The 18,489-nt window shown below is 33.3% G+C and overlaps 1 protein-coding gene across 2 annotated transcripts; it reads right to left on the bottom strand.

Annotated features, from left to right (window-relative positions):
- Nucleotides 1-1,436: 1,436 nt before the first annotated feature.
- On the bottom strand, nucleotides 1,437-2,288 carry LOC141710962 (SKP1-like protein 1A). 2 transcript variants are annotated; one of them, XM_074513437.1, is made up of 3 exons: nucleotides 2,192-2,288; nucleotides 1,982-2,105; nucleotides 1,438-1,755 (listed from the first exon to the last, which is right to left on the bottom strand). In XM_074513437.1, the coding sequence occupies exons 1-3, from the start codon at nucleotides 2,218-2,220 to the stop codon at nucleotides 1,576-1,578; spliced, it is 333 nt and encodes a 110-aa protein (XP_074369538.1). In that variant the 5' UTR covers nucleotides 2,221-2,288; the 3' UTR covers nucleotides 1,438-1,575. The 2 variants fall into 2 exon arrangements, with proteins under 2 accessions (XP_074369537.1, XP_074369538.1); XM_074513436.1 differs by having other exon boundaries at nucleotides 1,437-1,755; nucleotides 1,982-2,267.
- Nucleotides 2,289-18,489: the final 16,201 nt, after the last annotated feature.

Raw genomic sequence — 18,489 nt, 5'->3', positions numbered from 1 at the left:
GGAGGTGGCGCCGGTCCCATAGGCTTTTGAAGTAAGAAACCTAGCCCATATAGGTTTCTTACCATAAGAATTTTATTAGGTTTGGTCCTATAAATAGGGTATGTAGGCACATTAAATGGGGATAAAGCAATCCTTGCGAAAAATAGAGAATTTTACATTTGATCTTAATTTAAAATTCAAAAATCCTATATTTGATTTTAATTTTTAATTCGACAATCCATACAATATTAGTCACCCCAACAGCAAGCCCTAACCCAATCGCCCTATGTTGTTCACCATAATCAACCACTATCATAATTCCAGCAACACTCACCCGAATATATTTTCACTAAATTTCTTAATTCACTTTTAACAAGCAAAACAAAACACAATCCACTGAAATTAAGATGGGAACTAAAAGAGATTTTCATTCACCATTTCTAATAGCACTTCTTCCACATCCACGAAGTCTATCCCCAGCTCAGCCTGCAATACCATTGGTTCACTAATGATTGCATGATCCGTAGCTTATACTGCATCATTAGCTAATGCCACGTGTTCATCCAAAGTCCCATTCACAACACTTTCTAAAACATCTTTAACGTAATTGGCTTTGTAAATATGCTCATCAAAGTCAATGACTTTATTCGCGAAACACAAGAATAAGTTTGCCAAGAATTTATTATCTATGAGTTCTATCGCTCTAGCACCTAGCAACCATCTGGATTAAAATAGTGTAATTAACAAGAAAATTTTGTTGTTGAGCTTCTTAAGGTACAGTTTTCATAATCAATAAATTATGTTCTGAGCCACAAAAGAGAGGGGTAAGTTAGGTGCAAGATTGAGATCATTTGTGAAGTCATTCTCACTGGCTATCAAGATCTAGGCAAGTTATAATATAGCCTAAAATTAATAATGATGATGTAAGAGTATAAAATCGGTGACATGTTTTAATATTGTCTACAATTAATAATAATGATGTAAAATTGAGAGTTGGAGTATCGAAAGTATGAATATTCTGATAAGTATAAATATACATAGTTTCATAATTTAGGTTATAAGTATGTTTCTATAAAATATAATAATGCATTTTTTGATAAAATAAAATATTTGCAGGTTCATTTCTGTATTTGACGATCTAACAAAAAATAGAAATAACTCAACCATTGATTATATTTTTTACTCATTAAATATCGAGAAAAGGCTAAGTAAATTATATGTGTGGCGTAAATATTTGACACACATTTCATATATATATGTATCATATACACGCACTTGATACATATGTAAAACATGAACTTGAATGAATAGTACACTCAATAAAGATGTACAACAAAGCATAACATTATTTAGATATCGCAGCACAAATCAAAACATGAGAAAGTACATCTACCTCATTCCTCGCTGCATGCTAACTAAACTAATTTAGCTTATCCAAATAAAGAAACATAAATTCATCAACTACACACATACATCAATAAAACTAAACAAATAAAAAAGATTAAGGATTCTTTAATATTGAAAGGATCCATCAATTGATCCTTATTTATTATTCCATAATAAAAGAAACCCATTACAAATTGTTCTTAAGCTAAATCACTCATGCTCTAATGCGCATTGATTTTCCATTCGAACTTCTTGCTCTTCCTCGGGAGTGAAATCATTCTTGATATTGAAAATTCTTCGTATTTCCTCAGGTGATTTTCCTTTAATCATATTAGCCACAGTTTTGCATGTGAGGTCCAACAGGCTTTTGATATCAAGATAGTTCGCGGCCTAATCAATTTAATAAATGTTAGTAATCAAGAATCATATTAAACCATGTTTGTATTCTAAAAAAGCACACTTATTATGGTTTCTAATAAAATCTTTTGGAGAATATATATCAAGCAATAATGAGATATATATATATATAACCTTTATACTTGGAAATCGATAAACATATTATCACTTTTAAAAAATAGAAGAAATAAATAACTAACATTGAAAATAATGATATTACCTTAATAATATCAAAGAGAGTACTATTATCCATCTTGAAAAAATCATCATCCCACGCATCAAGCTCCTCCGGATCAAGTGACTCAGCGTGCTTCATGCAAAACTCAATCACCTTAGCTAGAATTCTGCCGGAAACATTGGGAACAGGAATCATAATATCAGCACAATCATCTTGAATCATGTGACTGATTACATTTGACTGAAAAACTACCTTCTCATCCACCTCGAAATACTCCTCATCTGAGCTCTTGAGACTTATTTTCTTTGTAGATGTCATTGATGATAATTGTTATAGATGAATAAATTTTGAGATATGTTTACGTTTTATAGTGCAGACGTGAAGTCATTTTCAGTTTCTATTCGAAAACTGACATTGATAGTCATTGTTCAAATTGGATTTGAACTCATCGTCGTATATTAACAAAATAACATATTTCACATAATATTTCATGTAAAATTTATAATCCATCAACCTATATTTCTATACAAAAAAATATTTGCAAAAAATGATCTATCAAAATATGTCAAGATAAATATGTATCTGATATGATTCATTACATGTAGACACTTGAATGGTTGTATCCAGTGTAAAGTTCTAATTTTTTTTTAAAAAAAAGTATACTGTTCAACTAAGATTTAAAAGTACTTAAGACCGTGTACATATCAAAAAAATTTGTGTATAATCATGACAATTTTGTGTCTGTATTTACGACTTGATTACATGAATACAAAAACTCACAACCATATTTTATGGCATGTTTTTATTTATGTAAGCGACATGTATAAATATTAAATTTGAATTTTATGTCTTTTCATTAAAAAATTTCCGCATGATGTTACTAGTATAAAATGCAAAAAAACATAACCGGCCATGCTCTGGAGCCTTAAAAATTAAGTTATGTTAATATTTAGTAAATAAATGATTTCTTGTTAAAATTATTTTTTTATTTTCATTGGATTTGAATTATTAGTTAATATTAGGTTTATTATACACTCCTAAATGTTCAAAGATGTAACTCTGAACAGTCATGCACGGAACCAGTCTTAAAAGCTAAGAATCGAAATATATGGAGGACTTACGCAAATGATATAGATTTTACATGATTTTTTTTACATATTGTAGTAAATTCTTATTATAAAGGCTCCATTTTAAAGTTGTTAATCCCTCATTTTGCCTAGTTGGGTAGATTTGGATTGTAGGTATGCGAGCATTAACGTATCCCTGTTAGGATATACATTTGATGTTGTAAAATATGCTATAAGAATTTAGTGTAATGATCTACCATCAGAGGTTGATCGTTTGAATGTATCATCATTGTTTACTCGATTACAATTTACTATCAGTGTTTTATAATCATTGTTTGACATGCTACAAATAATGAGAAGATTGATTACTTTTAAAAAAATAAGATATTCAGAGATATGTTAGTTCTAGAAATTCAGCAATTGCCAATCATAGAATAAATAATTGTTAATCATTGTAATACATATCTTTAAATTATTTTTTGACGGTGAATAATATAAACACATATTATCTTTAGACCCTATGTGTTACTATATTATATACCATTCGTGTAACCTAACAGCTCTAAAGAATATTATACATTCTCGGGAGAGTAGTGAGTATTTTGTTATCAGTTTTTATACCTTAAATAAAAGTTGTCTTTCTTCATAGTTACTTTGATTAGTTATTGTAAAATTGAATTTGTCGTATATATTGTATTCAACCTCCTTCTACAATATTTACAGAGTAATAATTGGTACCATAACCAACCGTTGAAGAATTCAAAAAAAAAAGATCATCAATCATGTCCTTAAGCCAGTATGGAGGCATTAAAGTACCAAACTTGAAGAAAGAGGAATACCCTACATGGAAATTCAAGATGACTATATTTTTTAGACTATTGATCCTGAATACTTAGATATGATCAATGATGGACCCTTTGTTCCCTCAAAGAATGCTCAAACAACTCCTGATGTACCTGAATACTATATCCCAAAGGATAAAAATGAGTGGTATCTTAAACACAGGGCATATGTTCTTAAAGATGCAAAGGTAAGAAATTTTCTGCAGAATACTCCATACAATGTCATGGCCAATAGGCCTATTGGTTGCAAGACCATAAAGGAAATCCAGGATGCATGCCTCGAACAAATGAGACTAAGAAGAATTTGACGACTATACTCATATAAGAGTACGAGTGCACACCTTGACTCAAAAGTTGATGAGTCATTGAATGAAGTTCACGACATATTCATGACCATATTAAATGAATTGTTATGACTATGAAGACTCCAACACCATGTTACACATGGCCTTTCTTGAACAATGGGATTTAAAGACCACTGCAATAAGAGACAATATTGATTAAAGTAAGTTGTCTCTTGATGACATCTATGAAAGTCTTAAAATCTATAAACTTAAGATGTAACAGAGAACGAACGTGAAAGGAAACAAGGAAACGTTTGTTTCCTTCAATGTTGAAGAAATCAATCGAAGTGAAACCAGCAAGCTCAAGCCATTCAAGAGGAAAGGCAAAATATGTTGATTTAGAAAGTGAACTATCAGAATACGAGCCTGATATACACTCTAATGCAGACTCTGAGGAAGCATTTACCGATAAAGATGTGAAACTGCTGGTGGCTTTCGTTGTAATAACCCAAATTTTTGGGACTTTGTAAAAAAATCAATAAATAGTAACCCTGAAGATCGGGGAAAAACTTTTTATCCCACACTATGATATATATGGTAAATTGAGTTTCTGAGTCGATATTGTGATTACACGTACCAAATGAGTTTATGTAAAAGTCATTAGTTTTTGAAGAAAACCAATTTTGTAAAACAACCTTATCTTACGAACTACCAAGAAATACGAGCATCACATTATGATCATTAACTTAGAATTATACGAATAAAACCCAAGTACAAGATTACAAAGCATAAAAAGATTTATAAGAAAATGATTACCCCGCGAATCGCTTACGAGGATTTATCACAACAAAGAACAAGCGACCAAGTGAATATGTAAGCATGTAAATAAATATATCAAGCCCATGCAACTTCCCATACAAACCATGCAAACTTATTAGTACAAAATTCAACCAAGGATTTGTAATCAAATAGTAAACCATCTAAGAAGCATAGTAACCTAGTTGGAGTGAATAGTAAGAAGCATGGAAGTAGTATTATTTGGATAGAGTGTAGGTTTTGACAAAGTCATGCTACTTGATTTGTTCAAAGATACATATCCAATTATTCACACAAATCAACCAACACACTTCATCACCCAAGCAAGCAATGTTGCCCAGTAAAGTAATTGTTCAAGGGGGGTTGAATACAATTACTAAAAAAATCGATGTATTATGAAAGTAAAGTAAGAATAGATGAATCAAATACTCCCTCTGTCCCTCCTATTTGTTTACACTTTTCTTTTTGAGATGTCCCTTCCATTTGTTTACATTTCAAAAATTTCCAAAAATAGTAAAGTTTTTATAATTTTTAAAATAACTACATCCACTACTTCTCTCTAATATACTCACTTTATACATATAATATTAATCGGTCCCACTACTTTATTCACTCTTTTAACTTTCCTCCACTATTTTATCATTTTTCTTAAACTCCATGCCCAACCCAAATATAAACATTTGGGAGGGACGAAGGGAGTAACAGTTTATATTGATTTTTAATAAACTGTTACAAAACTCTCTCAAGAACAATATTCTTAAGAGCTTGTAGGTTATACGAATACTCGAGTTGTGCACACTATATTGTGATAACCTATTCTGTGTTTATATACTACACAACTAAAAATCAGTCCTCTATCAATTACAAGATATGTTACAATATAATTCTAATAATTTATATATCTAAATCAACTATGATCTTATAAATCAACACCTTTTGATTTATCTCGCAATCTTGACTTATCATCCAAGTCATTCTCAATGGATAGCCTTGATCAACGGATAAATGTTTTAGCTTCAACGGATAATCATTTATATATATCAACGGATGACTAACGATCGTCAATGGATGATATCGAAGCTTTCAACGAATAATTATATCATAGCAGTTGATCATATCCTAATTGTTAGACAGATCCTGATCTTAGACTTAGCCAATTCTCAACAATCTCCCCCAATTTATGCTTTGCAGAATAAACATGAATTCTAATAGAATTGTCTAGTGCCAAAAACCAGATAGACAAAATATGTAGTATAAAGCTTACTTTGTTTCAAATGTTAATCTTCATATTTCTTGTTAAATTCTACAGTATCTCTGAACAAAAGCTTTAACTCTGTCAACAATCTTTTTCAACAGAATATCTTCTAACTTGATCTTCAAATTCTCCTCATACTCTGTTTTGTCAGATAATTGATAGATAGCAGCTCTCGGATTTCGGATTTGAGCACTTTCTGTTCTTCATGTCTTCCAATAAAACAAAGCAAGTTTTTCTTCCATCAGGATTCATAGTTATATGACTCTGAGTAAAAACATTTTCAATGACAGCTTCACCTTTCTTCATGTTGACTTCTTACCCTCTGAAATTTATGTATTTAAGAATCATGTTTGACCATAACCTAGAAGTTTCATCTTCCACTCTTAGCAAATAGTGAATGTACTTCAATTCTTTTGTAGACATGATCATCAGTTCATCAAGTGAAAGAACTTGAACTTGATCATTTTGTAATAAGAGTAAGATCTTCTGTTTAGATTCAAAACCATCATGTTTTTCAAGAATAATTTTTACAGCTTCAAGTCTATCCAAATGATCGGCAGTTATTGCCTGAACTGGACTATCAGCAAGTGTGAAGTTCAACAACTTTATTGACAAGTTTAGCTTCATGATGTCCTACTCCAGCTCTTGTGAATAGTTCAATCAACTTGAGATTCTTGGCTTGTACTAACCAAGACTTCTTATCTCCCATGGTATTAGAACCAATAAACCATCCATCCTTATTCCTCTAGGAGTAAAACTCAAATTATCATTACAACTAAGATCATCATTTTTTCTCCATTTGTATTTGTTCTTGATCTTGGAAAATACTTAAGCTCTCCTTTCTACTCTTTTCTGCAACATCTTCATATTTGTACTCCTCCATCTATTCCTCTCAGATCTTTTAAGCATATTCTTGTATTCTTGATCTGCTTCATCAACAGCTATTCTGATTTTTCCTTCATGTGCCTTTTCTTCTCTGTCAAAAATCATTTCTTCTTCCTTGAAGTTTTCAGCATTAACAGCTTCAACATAAGCAGAGAGAATCTGTAAATCCATTCAAAATAAAATTTCTTCTTCTTCTTCTTCAGTTTTCACAGAATCAGGAATCACTATCACTCTTTCAGTGTCAGGAAAATCATCAGAACTTGTAACTTTGTCATCAGGAATTGAACTAGGAGTAACAAGAGCAGCTTCCAGTTTTGATCCATGTGATCTATCCTTAGAGACTTGAGTTGACTGTGTCTTCTTTTGACTTTGAATTCGAGTTCCAGATTGAACTTTCACAGTATCAGAGGTCTCATTTCCTTGTTCATCACCATCATCATCAGAATTGGTATTTCTCCTCAAAACTGATTCAGGTTGACATTTTGTCACTATCTCCCCCTTTTTGGCATCTAGACTTTGTAGAAGAGAAAAAATAGCATCCAACTTGGAATTTGTAGCCTTCTGACCAGCCTCCAAAGCTATCATCTTTTCAAACATTTAAATTTTTTGGCTTCCAAGCTAAACATTCTCTTTAGCAAACCACTTTGTTTGTTTGTACCTTTAATGGTCACAGAAAGATCAGCGAGTTCTTCTCTAATTTTAACAGTATCTTCCTTGAACGCATAGAAAGAGGAATGCAGTCCTTTGACTAAAACTGTAGTGGATTTGATAGATGCTTTCATATCAGTATGTGAAACCAATTGAACAGTATGATCAACTAAAGTTTGAGCAGATTCCATAGATATCTTTTCACTAGGTAATCTCCAAGAGTGATTCCATTCATAAGCCCTATGAGGTTGTAAAAATAGCAGCATGACCAGATGATGAACCAAAAGTAGAGAATTTAGATGCTTCAATACCAGTTTTTGAAATAGCATCATCAGGATTATCATCATCAGGGTCATCAGAATCACCTTAATCACTAGAATATCTCTCAGGAATATCAATCAACCTCAGAATCAGAAATTATGCCTTTGAGCTTTAAATCAAGATTTGACTTATAAGGCTTAGTTACTTGTGTAGATCCTGTAAGAAAAGAACCATGAGTACGTAAATCTCTCTGTTTTTTTAAAGAGATCTCATCACTTCTCACTCCACTTATCTCATGACTTTTATTAGTTAGAGCTTCCTCACAAGGACTAACTAAATCTTGTCTCTCATCTACCTCTCCTTTTGCCAGGTAGGGATCATGCCGCTCTTTAATTCTGTTTTTCACTAAATCTTTTCTCTCATTCTCACATGAAAATTTCAGAGAAGTTTGTCCTACATAAATAAGAGGTGGCTGAGAAGAGTTGTATGTGATCATATGACTAGAGGTATTCTTTTGTAAAGGTCTAATCATAGTCATATCAACAGATAAAATAGAGTGTAAAGGATTTGTACCTTTAGGAGTATCAACCATTGGTATAGCCTTGAGTGGTTGTATCAAGATTGCTTCAAGCTTATCTTGAGAAGGGATCAGTACAGCTGTAGATGCGGGAACAGCTATATCAAGAATTGTCCTTGTATCTGGAATGTGCTGCTTGTCCGAACTTGACCCCATAGTAGAATTTGATACTAAGTCTGCAATAGTACTTTGAACTATTGGTTCTTGTGTGACTCGAGGTGTAGAAGCTTCTTCAATCCTTTGAACTGAAGGTTCTTGTGTGCTTCCCTCAAAGATAAGATCATTGATAACACCATCCAATCCAACAATGTGCTTTTGATGAGCTTCCCTGTCATCTACCTTCTAGAAATATCATCAACCACAGAACTTCGAGTTTCTTGAGAAATGTCAGGAATAGTCAGATGTGAAAATATGCTTGCACCTACATTTTGAGCAAGTTGTTCTCGTGTAGCCGGGGCATTAACAGGTGCATCTTCACTTTGAGAAGATGGTTTTTATGGACTGTACCCCTTCTGTGGTGATTGAAGTTTGATCTTCTTGCTTTGAAAAATAGATGAAGTATGTGCTTTCCTCTTGATAGACTTCTGCAGATCAACTTCCTTAGCAATTTCAACTATCTTGGTTGTCTGAGATGTAATAACTGTCTGATTAGGAATTGTCACTATTTTTTCAGGAATTGCTTGTGACCTGTCAGGAATTGACAATGATTTGTCAGGATTGGTGGAATCCTGATCCAGAGCAATATCAACCAACACTATAAGACCATCTGGTTTCTTGTGAATCTTTTCTACTAACTTCATCAATCTTCTTTTCTTAGGTTTAGCAGCTACAACCAAATTTTGGTCTTCTCCAGCATTAGCACCAATAACCTCCACTGGTCTAACAGGCTTCTTGAATACAATTGAATCATCACTGTCACTTTCAGTGTTTGATGATTCATCAACCAGCTTAACACCAGCTCGAACTTTCCTTTTATTTCTTTCTTGAATCTCCTTGATTTTTGTTACTGATGAAACACTTTTCTTCCTTACTCCACCTTTTTGCTCCAAAGATATAGGTGAGTGTGAAACAACCTTTAATCCTGATTTTCTCTAAGACAAATCATACTTTGCTACTGTCTTTGATTTTGTAACTGATTCCTTTACCGCATTAATTAGTACAGAGGTAAATCTTTGCCTACTAGGTAGGAGGATATCAAGTGAAGAATCGGAGGTGATGTTGTGCTTCAATTTAAGTGAAGAAAAATGGACACTTTGGTCAGGAAAATGGTTGGTTGTGCCCTATCCCACAGCATCAGGATTCAGAAAATTATTTTTTTCAGGCATTTTGTTAGACAAAAACACCCACAATTCTCGTGGTAAAACAGTTCCTCTCCTGAAAGTATCTTTCCTTTTTGCTAAATCAGTCAGAGATTTAAAATTGATTTAAAAGATAATCAGTAATTCATCATTTTCAAAACTTTCACCAGGTAAAAGATATATAAAAATCAATTATAAGAACCTAGTGTAACCAACACCACCAGCTTTATCACTAAACCGGGCTATCAAGAATTGCATAATAGTGTTAACATATTCAAAATCATGACCAAATATCAATGAATAACCTATTTGCAGTGATGATAATGGAAGAGCACTAAAATTAGATACCTTATTCAGAAAAGCTTATACAATCAAAGTAGAAATTCCATTCTTTCCTGAGCTTTGTTCTGAACATCTCCCGAGATTTAGTGAAATCAACGTTATGACCAATCTCTCTGACCCAGTTAAAGAGTGTCGAACTGGGAGTCACAACTAGAATCATGCCATTTAACGCATGCAATTTCAAAGCTGCCTCAACCACAGTAGCATTGATCTCATATTCCTGATTTTTCTCTATGAAGAGAATGACCCATTTCTCAGCATCAACTGTCGAATTCTCCTAAATCTGCATAATATGTTTAAACTAAATTCTAGAAAGAGCAGTGAGGACATACCCAATATCACTTTGGGCTAAAAAATCCCGAGTTACTCTAAAAATAGCAGGAATATCAGGTTCATGCAAAGGGGCTTGAAATTTATTAGCTGAAAAAGTCTTGTGATTAAACACATACTTAATCGTAGAAAACGAAGAAGCAGACTCAGTGTTAGCCATTCAAAAAGTTAGGGTTTATGCACAGAGAGAGAGAGAGAGAATAGATAATAAGTAGTTCGTGTATAATGTATGTCTTATAAAAAAAGATAATGGTTTTAAATCAGTAACAGACAGTAAGACACTAATACACATGGCATTTGCTGATTGAAGAGAATAGATAATGCCAAAATTAATGTGTATTTCTGGTAAATATGAACGATTTTCAAGGAGAATATGTGATACGACACCGAAAAATTAGCAGTCATGCTACTATACATAACCAATTTACAAACAACTCAATAATAATGTACAAAAATAATTCTCAATTATACTTAATATAAATCAAGTATTACTTAAGAAAAATAATTGAACAAAATCATAATATACTCATAACCAATGTCAAAATTACATCATCAGGATTTAATGTATCAGGATTTGACGTGAGGGTCAGGATCTGATAACTCAATTATTCTCATAGCTAACCATCCCAAGCTCATGAAGTAATTATGCAAACGTTACTTCCAGTAAAGGCTTGGTGAAAATATCAGTTACTTGTTGATCAGTCGGAACAAAATGAAGCTCAATTATTCCTTCGTTGACATGTTCTCTGATAAAATGATATCTAATACTGATATGTTTTGTGAGTGAGTGTTGTACTAGATTACTTATCATTGCTATTATGCTGTGATTGTCACAGAAGATAGGAATATTTGAATAAGACAATCCATAGTCCATTAGTTGATTTCGCATCCAAAGAATCTGAGCACAACAATTGCCAACAGCAATGTATTCAGCTTCAGCTGTAGATGTAGAGATTGATTTCCGTTTCTTGCTCTCTGGCAAACAACCAATCTACCACCCAAATATTAACAGCCACCTAAGATACTCTTCCTGTCAATTTTGTATCCAGCAAAGTCTACATCAGAATAACCGACCATACTGAAATCTGATTCTCTTGTATACTATAAACCAATAGATGGAGTCCCCTTCAAGTATCTCATAATCCTTTTTATAGCAACTAAATGAGATTCTCTGGGCTTGGCCTAAAATCTTACACACAAGCAGGTTGCATACATAATATCTGGTCTGCTAGTAGTTAGATAAAGCAATGAACCAATTATACCTCGATAGACAGCAACATCAATTTATGTACCTTGGTCTGGATCTAACTTTGTAGCAGTGGCCATTGGAGTTGCAGCAGTTGAACTTTCTTGCATATTAAACCGAGTCAATAAATTCTTTATGTACTTAGACTGATTAATGAAAATTCCCTCATCAGTTTGTGTAACTTGTACTCCAAGAAAGTAACTCAACCCTCCCATCATACTCGTTTGATACCTCGACTTCATAAGATCAGAAAATTTCTTGCATAAATTGTTGTTAGTAGACCCAAAAATAATATCATCAACATAAATTTGCACCAAAAGCAGATCACTACCTTTATTTATGTAAAACAAGGTTTTTTCAATAATACCTCTTTTGAAACCACTTTTAATCAGAAATTTAGCAAGTGTTTTATACCAGGCCCTTGGTGCTTGTGTGAGTCCATATACAGCTTTGTCAAGGTTGTATACATGATCAGGAAATTTTGGATCAATGAAGCCAGGTGGTTGCTCAACATATACTTCTTCTTCTAACTCTCCATTAAGAAAAGCACTCTTGACATCCATCTAAAAGACCTTAAATTTCTTGTGTACAAAATATGCTAAAAAAATCCAAATAGCTTCCAGCCTTGCCATATGAGCAAATGTCTCGTCATAATCAATACCTTCTTATTGTGAATAGCCTTTTGCAACAAATATAGCTTTGTTCCTAATTATTATGCCATCTGAATCTGTCTTGTTCCTAAAAACCCATTTTGTGCCAACCACTGATTTGTTCTTCGGAATCAGTTTGAAAGAAATATTCCAAAATTTATTTCTTTCAAACTCATTCAACTCCTCCTGCATTGCTTGAATCCAATTAGCATCCTTGAGTGCGTCTTCTTTTTTCTTTGGTTCCTCCTTAGAAAGGAAGTTGTGATAAAGACATTCATGTTCAGTTGCACTCCTATTTCAGACTTCAGCCGTAGGATCTTCTATGATAAGGTCAGGTGTATAATCTTTTGTCCATTTTACAGCCTTTGGTAATTTAATCTCATTTCTTGATGCCCCGCCTGCACTTGTGCCATCATATCAACGTGAAGCCCCCCCTGTATCAGTGCTTTCTATTCTTGATTGAGAAGAACTTCTGTTTGAAGACTGGTCACCAGACTGATTTTGATTTGCTGTTGAATGATTACCTCCCGATGAACTATCATCTGTTATATTTGAGAAATTTCTAGTAGACCATGTAGTTTCTGGTTCATCTTCTTCATCAGAATTTGAATTACTAGTGCCATCACTTTTTGTTTGTGGATGTTGCTCCCCCTCAACATGTGAATCTTCATGAACAAACATTAAATCAGGATCTGAATCGTCATTAGGATCTGACTCATTGTCAGGATTTGGCTTGTCACAAGAGTAGGGTAATTTTTCAGAATTTTAAAGATCTCCTGACTTAAGTCTTATATTCGCAAACACAAGTTCCTCATGTGTGTCTTCTTCAATTCTAGTGATCTTCTTGTCATCAAAGGAAACACGAATTGATTCAACAATTGTCCTCGTTCTCAGATTAAATACTTTGTATGCTTTTGATGAGGGATATCCAACAAAAATGCCCTCATCGTCTTTTTTGTCAAATTTTCCAAGCATTTCAGGATGTGTTTCTAGAACAAAACACTTGCATCCAAAAGTATGTCTGTTGATCAGAGTTAGATTCTGAATATAACAAGCAGTGTTGATAGTTTCAGCTCAAAAGTATGTTGGTAGATTAGCTTCCACTAGCATAGTCCTACCGGCTTCAATAAGCATCATGTTTGTCCTTTCCACAACACTATTTTGTTGAGGTGTTCCGGGAGCTGAGAATTGTTGAGAGATTTCCTTGTATCTGCATATCTCATCCATCTTGCTGTTTTTGAACTTTGTCCCATTGCTGCTCCCCAGAATTTGGACTTTGTATTTTGTGCCATTTTCAATCATTCTTAGATGATCCAAGAGAATTTCAACTGTTTTATCCTTAATGTGCAAGAAAAACACCCAAGTAAATATAGTGTATTCATCAACAACAACCAGAGTATACCTTTTCTTGTTTATTGACATGACATTCACAGAACCAAAGAGATCCAAATGCAACATTTGATATGGCATTTTGATGGATGATTCTGATTTGCTTTTGAAAGAGGTTCTTCTTTGTTTAGCTTGTTGACATGCATCACACAAATCATCATGGGAGTAGTACATGTTAGGTAGACCTCTTACTAAATATTTCTTCACCCGTTCATTGAAATTGTTGAAGTTCAGATGAGAAAGCTTCTTGTGCCAATTCCAACTTTCATCTATTGATGCCTTGGTTACCAGACAAGTCTCTAGACCATCAATATTTGCATGAAGTTTGGCTTCGTAAATGTTTCCATGTCTATAAGCTTTGATTGTGTATCATAGAACATGACATTGAAACCTATGTTAGAGATTTGACTAATGCTCAACAATTTGTGCTTCAGTCCATCTACCAGAGCTACGTTAGAGATGATGATATTTCCAATGATAATATTACCATATCCCAGTGTTTTTCCTATATTGCCATCTCCATAGGAAACCATTGGGCCAGCCTTCGCCTCATATTCTGACAACAGGGATTTAGTTCCAGTCATATGAGCTGAACAACCACTGTCCAAGACAAGCACATTTTTCTTGCTTCCCTGTAATCAGAAATATGAAAATCAGTCAGAAGTTTTAAGAACCCACACTTGTTAGGTCCTTTTTGACATCTTATGCATTTTTACTTTAACAGACCTCTTGTCATTATTTGATCCATCAGGATTTACTCCATCATGATTTGTCTTGACATTTTTGACTCTATAAGATGTATGCATATTCAGTTTAGCAGTTCTATTTAAAATAACAATTTTATTGAATTTTGGCAAATGATCATAATTTTTGTGATACAAACTATGATAATCTTTACAAGTTTAAATAGAATGCCAATTGCTACCACAGTGAGAACAAGGATTTTATGGTTTGTATAATACTGATCTACCACTCATATCAGAATCAAGAATTTTAGAAACTTTCTTTTTAGGCTTCCTACAATCAATAACAATATGATGAGTATTACCACAATTAAAACAAGCTTTCCTAGGAGCATTAGGAATGTACTTATAGTTGTTTGCCTTGTTTATTCCTTGTTTTCTATTTCTACCTCTCTTAGACCTAGGTTTGGGAGCCTTAGAAGTTACCTCACATATCTTCTTGTCTAACTGACTCTTAGAAAGAAGTCCTATGTTTTTGCTTTTCTTTTCTTGCATTTTAGGATCTTCTTTCTTTTAAGAAGGAACTCTAGGTTCATCTTTCTCTGCAGCTTTATTCTTAGAGGTAGATACAAATTCATAGACAAACTCAACTCCTCTTTCATCAATTCCAACAAACTTAATTGTAGTAGTGTTATTAATGGATTTATTCATATTCCTATCAGCAAATTTTTTATAACCTAGACATTCTTTCCAATTTTTATCAATGATAAAATCATGAACTTTCTTTCCTGAGGTCATCTATGTTTTAAACACCTCTATTTCCCGTTATAGAACTTTCTCTAGTCTGGCATACCTGATGTTTATCTGAGTTTCATATATTGTGCCTTCTTGCATGCCTTTTCATGTTCATGCATGCATACTAACTCAGCTTCTAAGAAATCATTTCTTTCTTTAAGCCTCTTATTATTAGCAATCAAACTATCACATTCAATAGTCTTACTTTTAAAAGTATCATGCAAAGAATATAAGAAAGTTATAAGTTTAGAAAAATTATCAATATCAACAGGAAATATAACTGAAGGTACCTTATCAGTTCCTGAGGCATTCTCTCCATGAGCTGCCATGAGAGCATAATATTCATCATCATTGTCAGTTCCTGATGAATTCATCCAGTCTCTGTTGAAGTTTGTTGTGACCAAAGCGTTTCCAGTTGACTTGGGGCACTCACTGGCAAGATGTCCCCTTTTATTAGAGTTGTAACATGTCACCTTGGTCTTGTCTCAAACTTCTTTTTCTTGTTGTACTGACCATCACTCTTTCTGGACCTGTCTTTTCCTTGACCAGAGAACCTTTTGGTGAAACCACATTTTCTCTGTGGTTTTGCAAACCTCATCCTTCTGAAACCTTTCAAAAGCATTGTAGCCATTTCAACCACTTGAGGATCATCCATATCAATATCAAAATCCTCGTCAACATCTGTGTCAAGATTTGACATATCATCAGTATCTGACTCTTCAACAATGTTCCTTCTCCTTGACCTCTCACTCATCTTTTCTTTTCCTTTGTGAGTCTCAGCATTAAGAGCCACAACCTTCATCTTCTGACCTTTTGAATTTTTCCTTTGATGGATCTCCAAGTCATGAGTCTTCAGCATCCCATACAATTCATCCAGAGTCAGAGAATCAAGATCATATTGATGTTTGATTATTGAGGCTTGAGTATCCCAATCTTCTGGAAGAGCTCTCAGAAACTTGGTGTTTGAGTCTTCTCTTTCGTAATTTTTTTCAACCAATGATAGATCATTCAACAGTGTCAAAAACCTATCATGTATGTCAGTAATTGACTCATCAATATTGACATCAAATTGCTCATATTCTTGCACAAGAACAGCTCTTCTGTTCTTTTTTATTGCCACTGTACCTTGGCAATGTGTCTCCAAGACCTCCCATATCTCCTTTGCAGTTTTGCAGGAAATAACTCTGTTTGACATCATATTGTCCAAATTGTTGTGCAGAATATTCCTGACTTTGGCCTCCTTAAGCATCGCAGCTCTTTCAGGATCCGACCACTTTGATTTTTCCTTTATGGCATAGTGTTCAGGAGCATCTGCAGTTATATCCATAGTTTCCATAGGATATGGAGGTCCTGTTTTGATGATATCAACATATGGATCATCAATGGCTTCAAGGAACATCAACATCTTTACTTTCCATTAGAGTAATCAGCTTTCTTTAGGATGGGAATTTTCCTGCTTTTATACTTACTTGCAGACATCTTGACCTTTGCAAATTAACAGTTTAATTTGACCGTTCTGATACCACTTATTGCCCAGTAAAGTAATTGTTTAAGGGGGTTTGGATACAATTACTAAACAAATTGATGTATTATGAAAGTAAAGTAAGAACAGATGAATCAAATAACAATTCATATTGATCTTTAAAAAACTGTTACAAAACTCTCTCAAGAACAATATTCTTAAGAGCTTCTAGGTTATACGAATACTCGAGTTGTGCACACCACATTGTGATAACCTATTCTGTGTGTATATACTACACAGCTACAAATCAGTCCTCTATCAATTACAAGATATGTTACAATATAATTCTAACACTTTACATATCTAAATCAACTACGATCCTATAAATCAGAACCTTCTGATTTATCTCGCAGTCTTGACTTATCATCCAAGTCATTCTCAACGGATAGCCTTGATCAACGGATAAATGCTTTAGCTTCAACGGATAATCATTTATATATATATCAACGGATGACTAACGATCGTCAACGGATGATATCGAAGCTTTCAACGAATAATTATATCATAGCAGTTGATCATATCCTAATTGTTAGACAGATCCTGATCTTAGACTTAGCCAATTCTCAACAATCTCCCCCAATTTATGCTTTGCAAAATAAACATGAATTCTAATAAAATTGTATAATGCCAAAAACCAGATAGACAAAATAAGTAGTATAAAGCTTACTTTGTTTCAAATGTTAATCTTCATATTTCTTGACTTAGCCAATTTTCAACAAGCAACACAAAATCACTATCCCCCTCCCAACACAAGCTCCATTCATCTTTGAATAGTAAACCAAGAAACCAAAATCAAAAACTCAATATCCAACCATGGAGAAATCCTACAATTAATTATCAAGCTTTCTCATCATCAAACTAAGGTAAGATAAATCTTTCATAGCATTTACTTGAGGTTTTCATGGTTAAATAAAATGATAAAAGTGATGATAAATAGTGCTAGATAGTGACTTTTAGTATTTTCTTGAATTTCTTAGAAAGATTTAGCTTTCTTAACCACACCAAGAACGCACGAAGCATCATCCATAAGTAAGAGAACCTCCCAAGCTACAAATAAGGGTATAAACCTTAATCCAAACTTTTTTAAGCTTTAAGTTGCAATAAAAGTATTCATCTTGGATATAAGTATAGTTTTAATGGTTGTTTTATTGATTTTATGAATATTAGTTTGTTAGATGCTAAGATTAATGTTGTGGCCTCAAGAACCTAATGTTCTTGAGTTTATTATGTTGGATTTATGATTGTTGTTTGATGATTAGTAACTTATATTGTTGGATTTATGATTGTTTTTTGATAATTAGTAACTTAGAGTTAAAACGTAATACGGATCGTAAACATAATGACGTTATAACGCCCGAGTCACGACATTAAGTTTTCTACAAATTTATAGAGAGTATAAATTGTGTCTTATTTAAAAAAGACTTGGTAATGATAGAGCTTGTTGTAAGGATCGTTTAGGCGCTTGAATTGCTTGATTTTAATTTATGGTTCAAAACTTAGGTTCATTTGAGTGAAAATGATTTACGCGATAAAAACTGCTACGAATTACGAACTTTGGAAGTATAAACGATCGACTTAAAATTATTCAAAAATCATGAAAAATTTACAGAGAGTAAGAAATGAAGTATACAAACTTCCATACAAAGTTCAAGTGAAAATA

Source organism: Apium graveolens, chromosome 3 (genome assembly GCF_009905375.1).
Source record: "Apium graveolens cultivar Ventura chromosome 3, ASM990537v1, whole genome shotgun sequence".
Taxonomy (NCBI): Eukaryota; Viridiplantae; Streptophyta; class Magnoliopsida; order Apiales; family Apiaceae; genus Apium; species Apium graveolens.
Note: the sequence above shows the minus strand (reverse complement) of the source record. Positions and strands in the feature narration are given on the sequence as shown.

Bases quoted from the DNA above. Each gene is read 5' to 3' on its own strand.
- LOC141710962 (XM_074513436.1), bottom strand. From the start codon at position 2,257: ATGACATCTACAAAGAAAATAAGTCTCAAGAGCTCAGATGAGGAGTAT. The intron at 1,756-1,981 runs GTAATATCATTA...TAAATTGATTAG, and splicing joins CTCTCTTTGATATTATTAAG to GCCGCGAACTATCTTGATAT.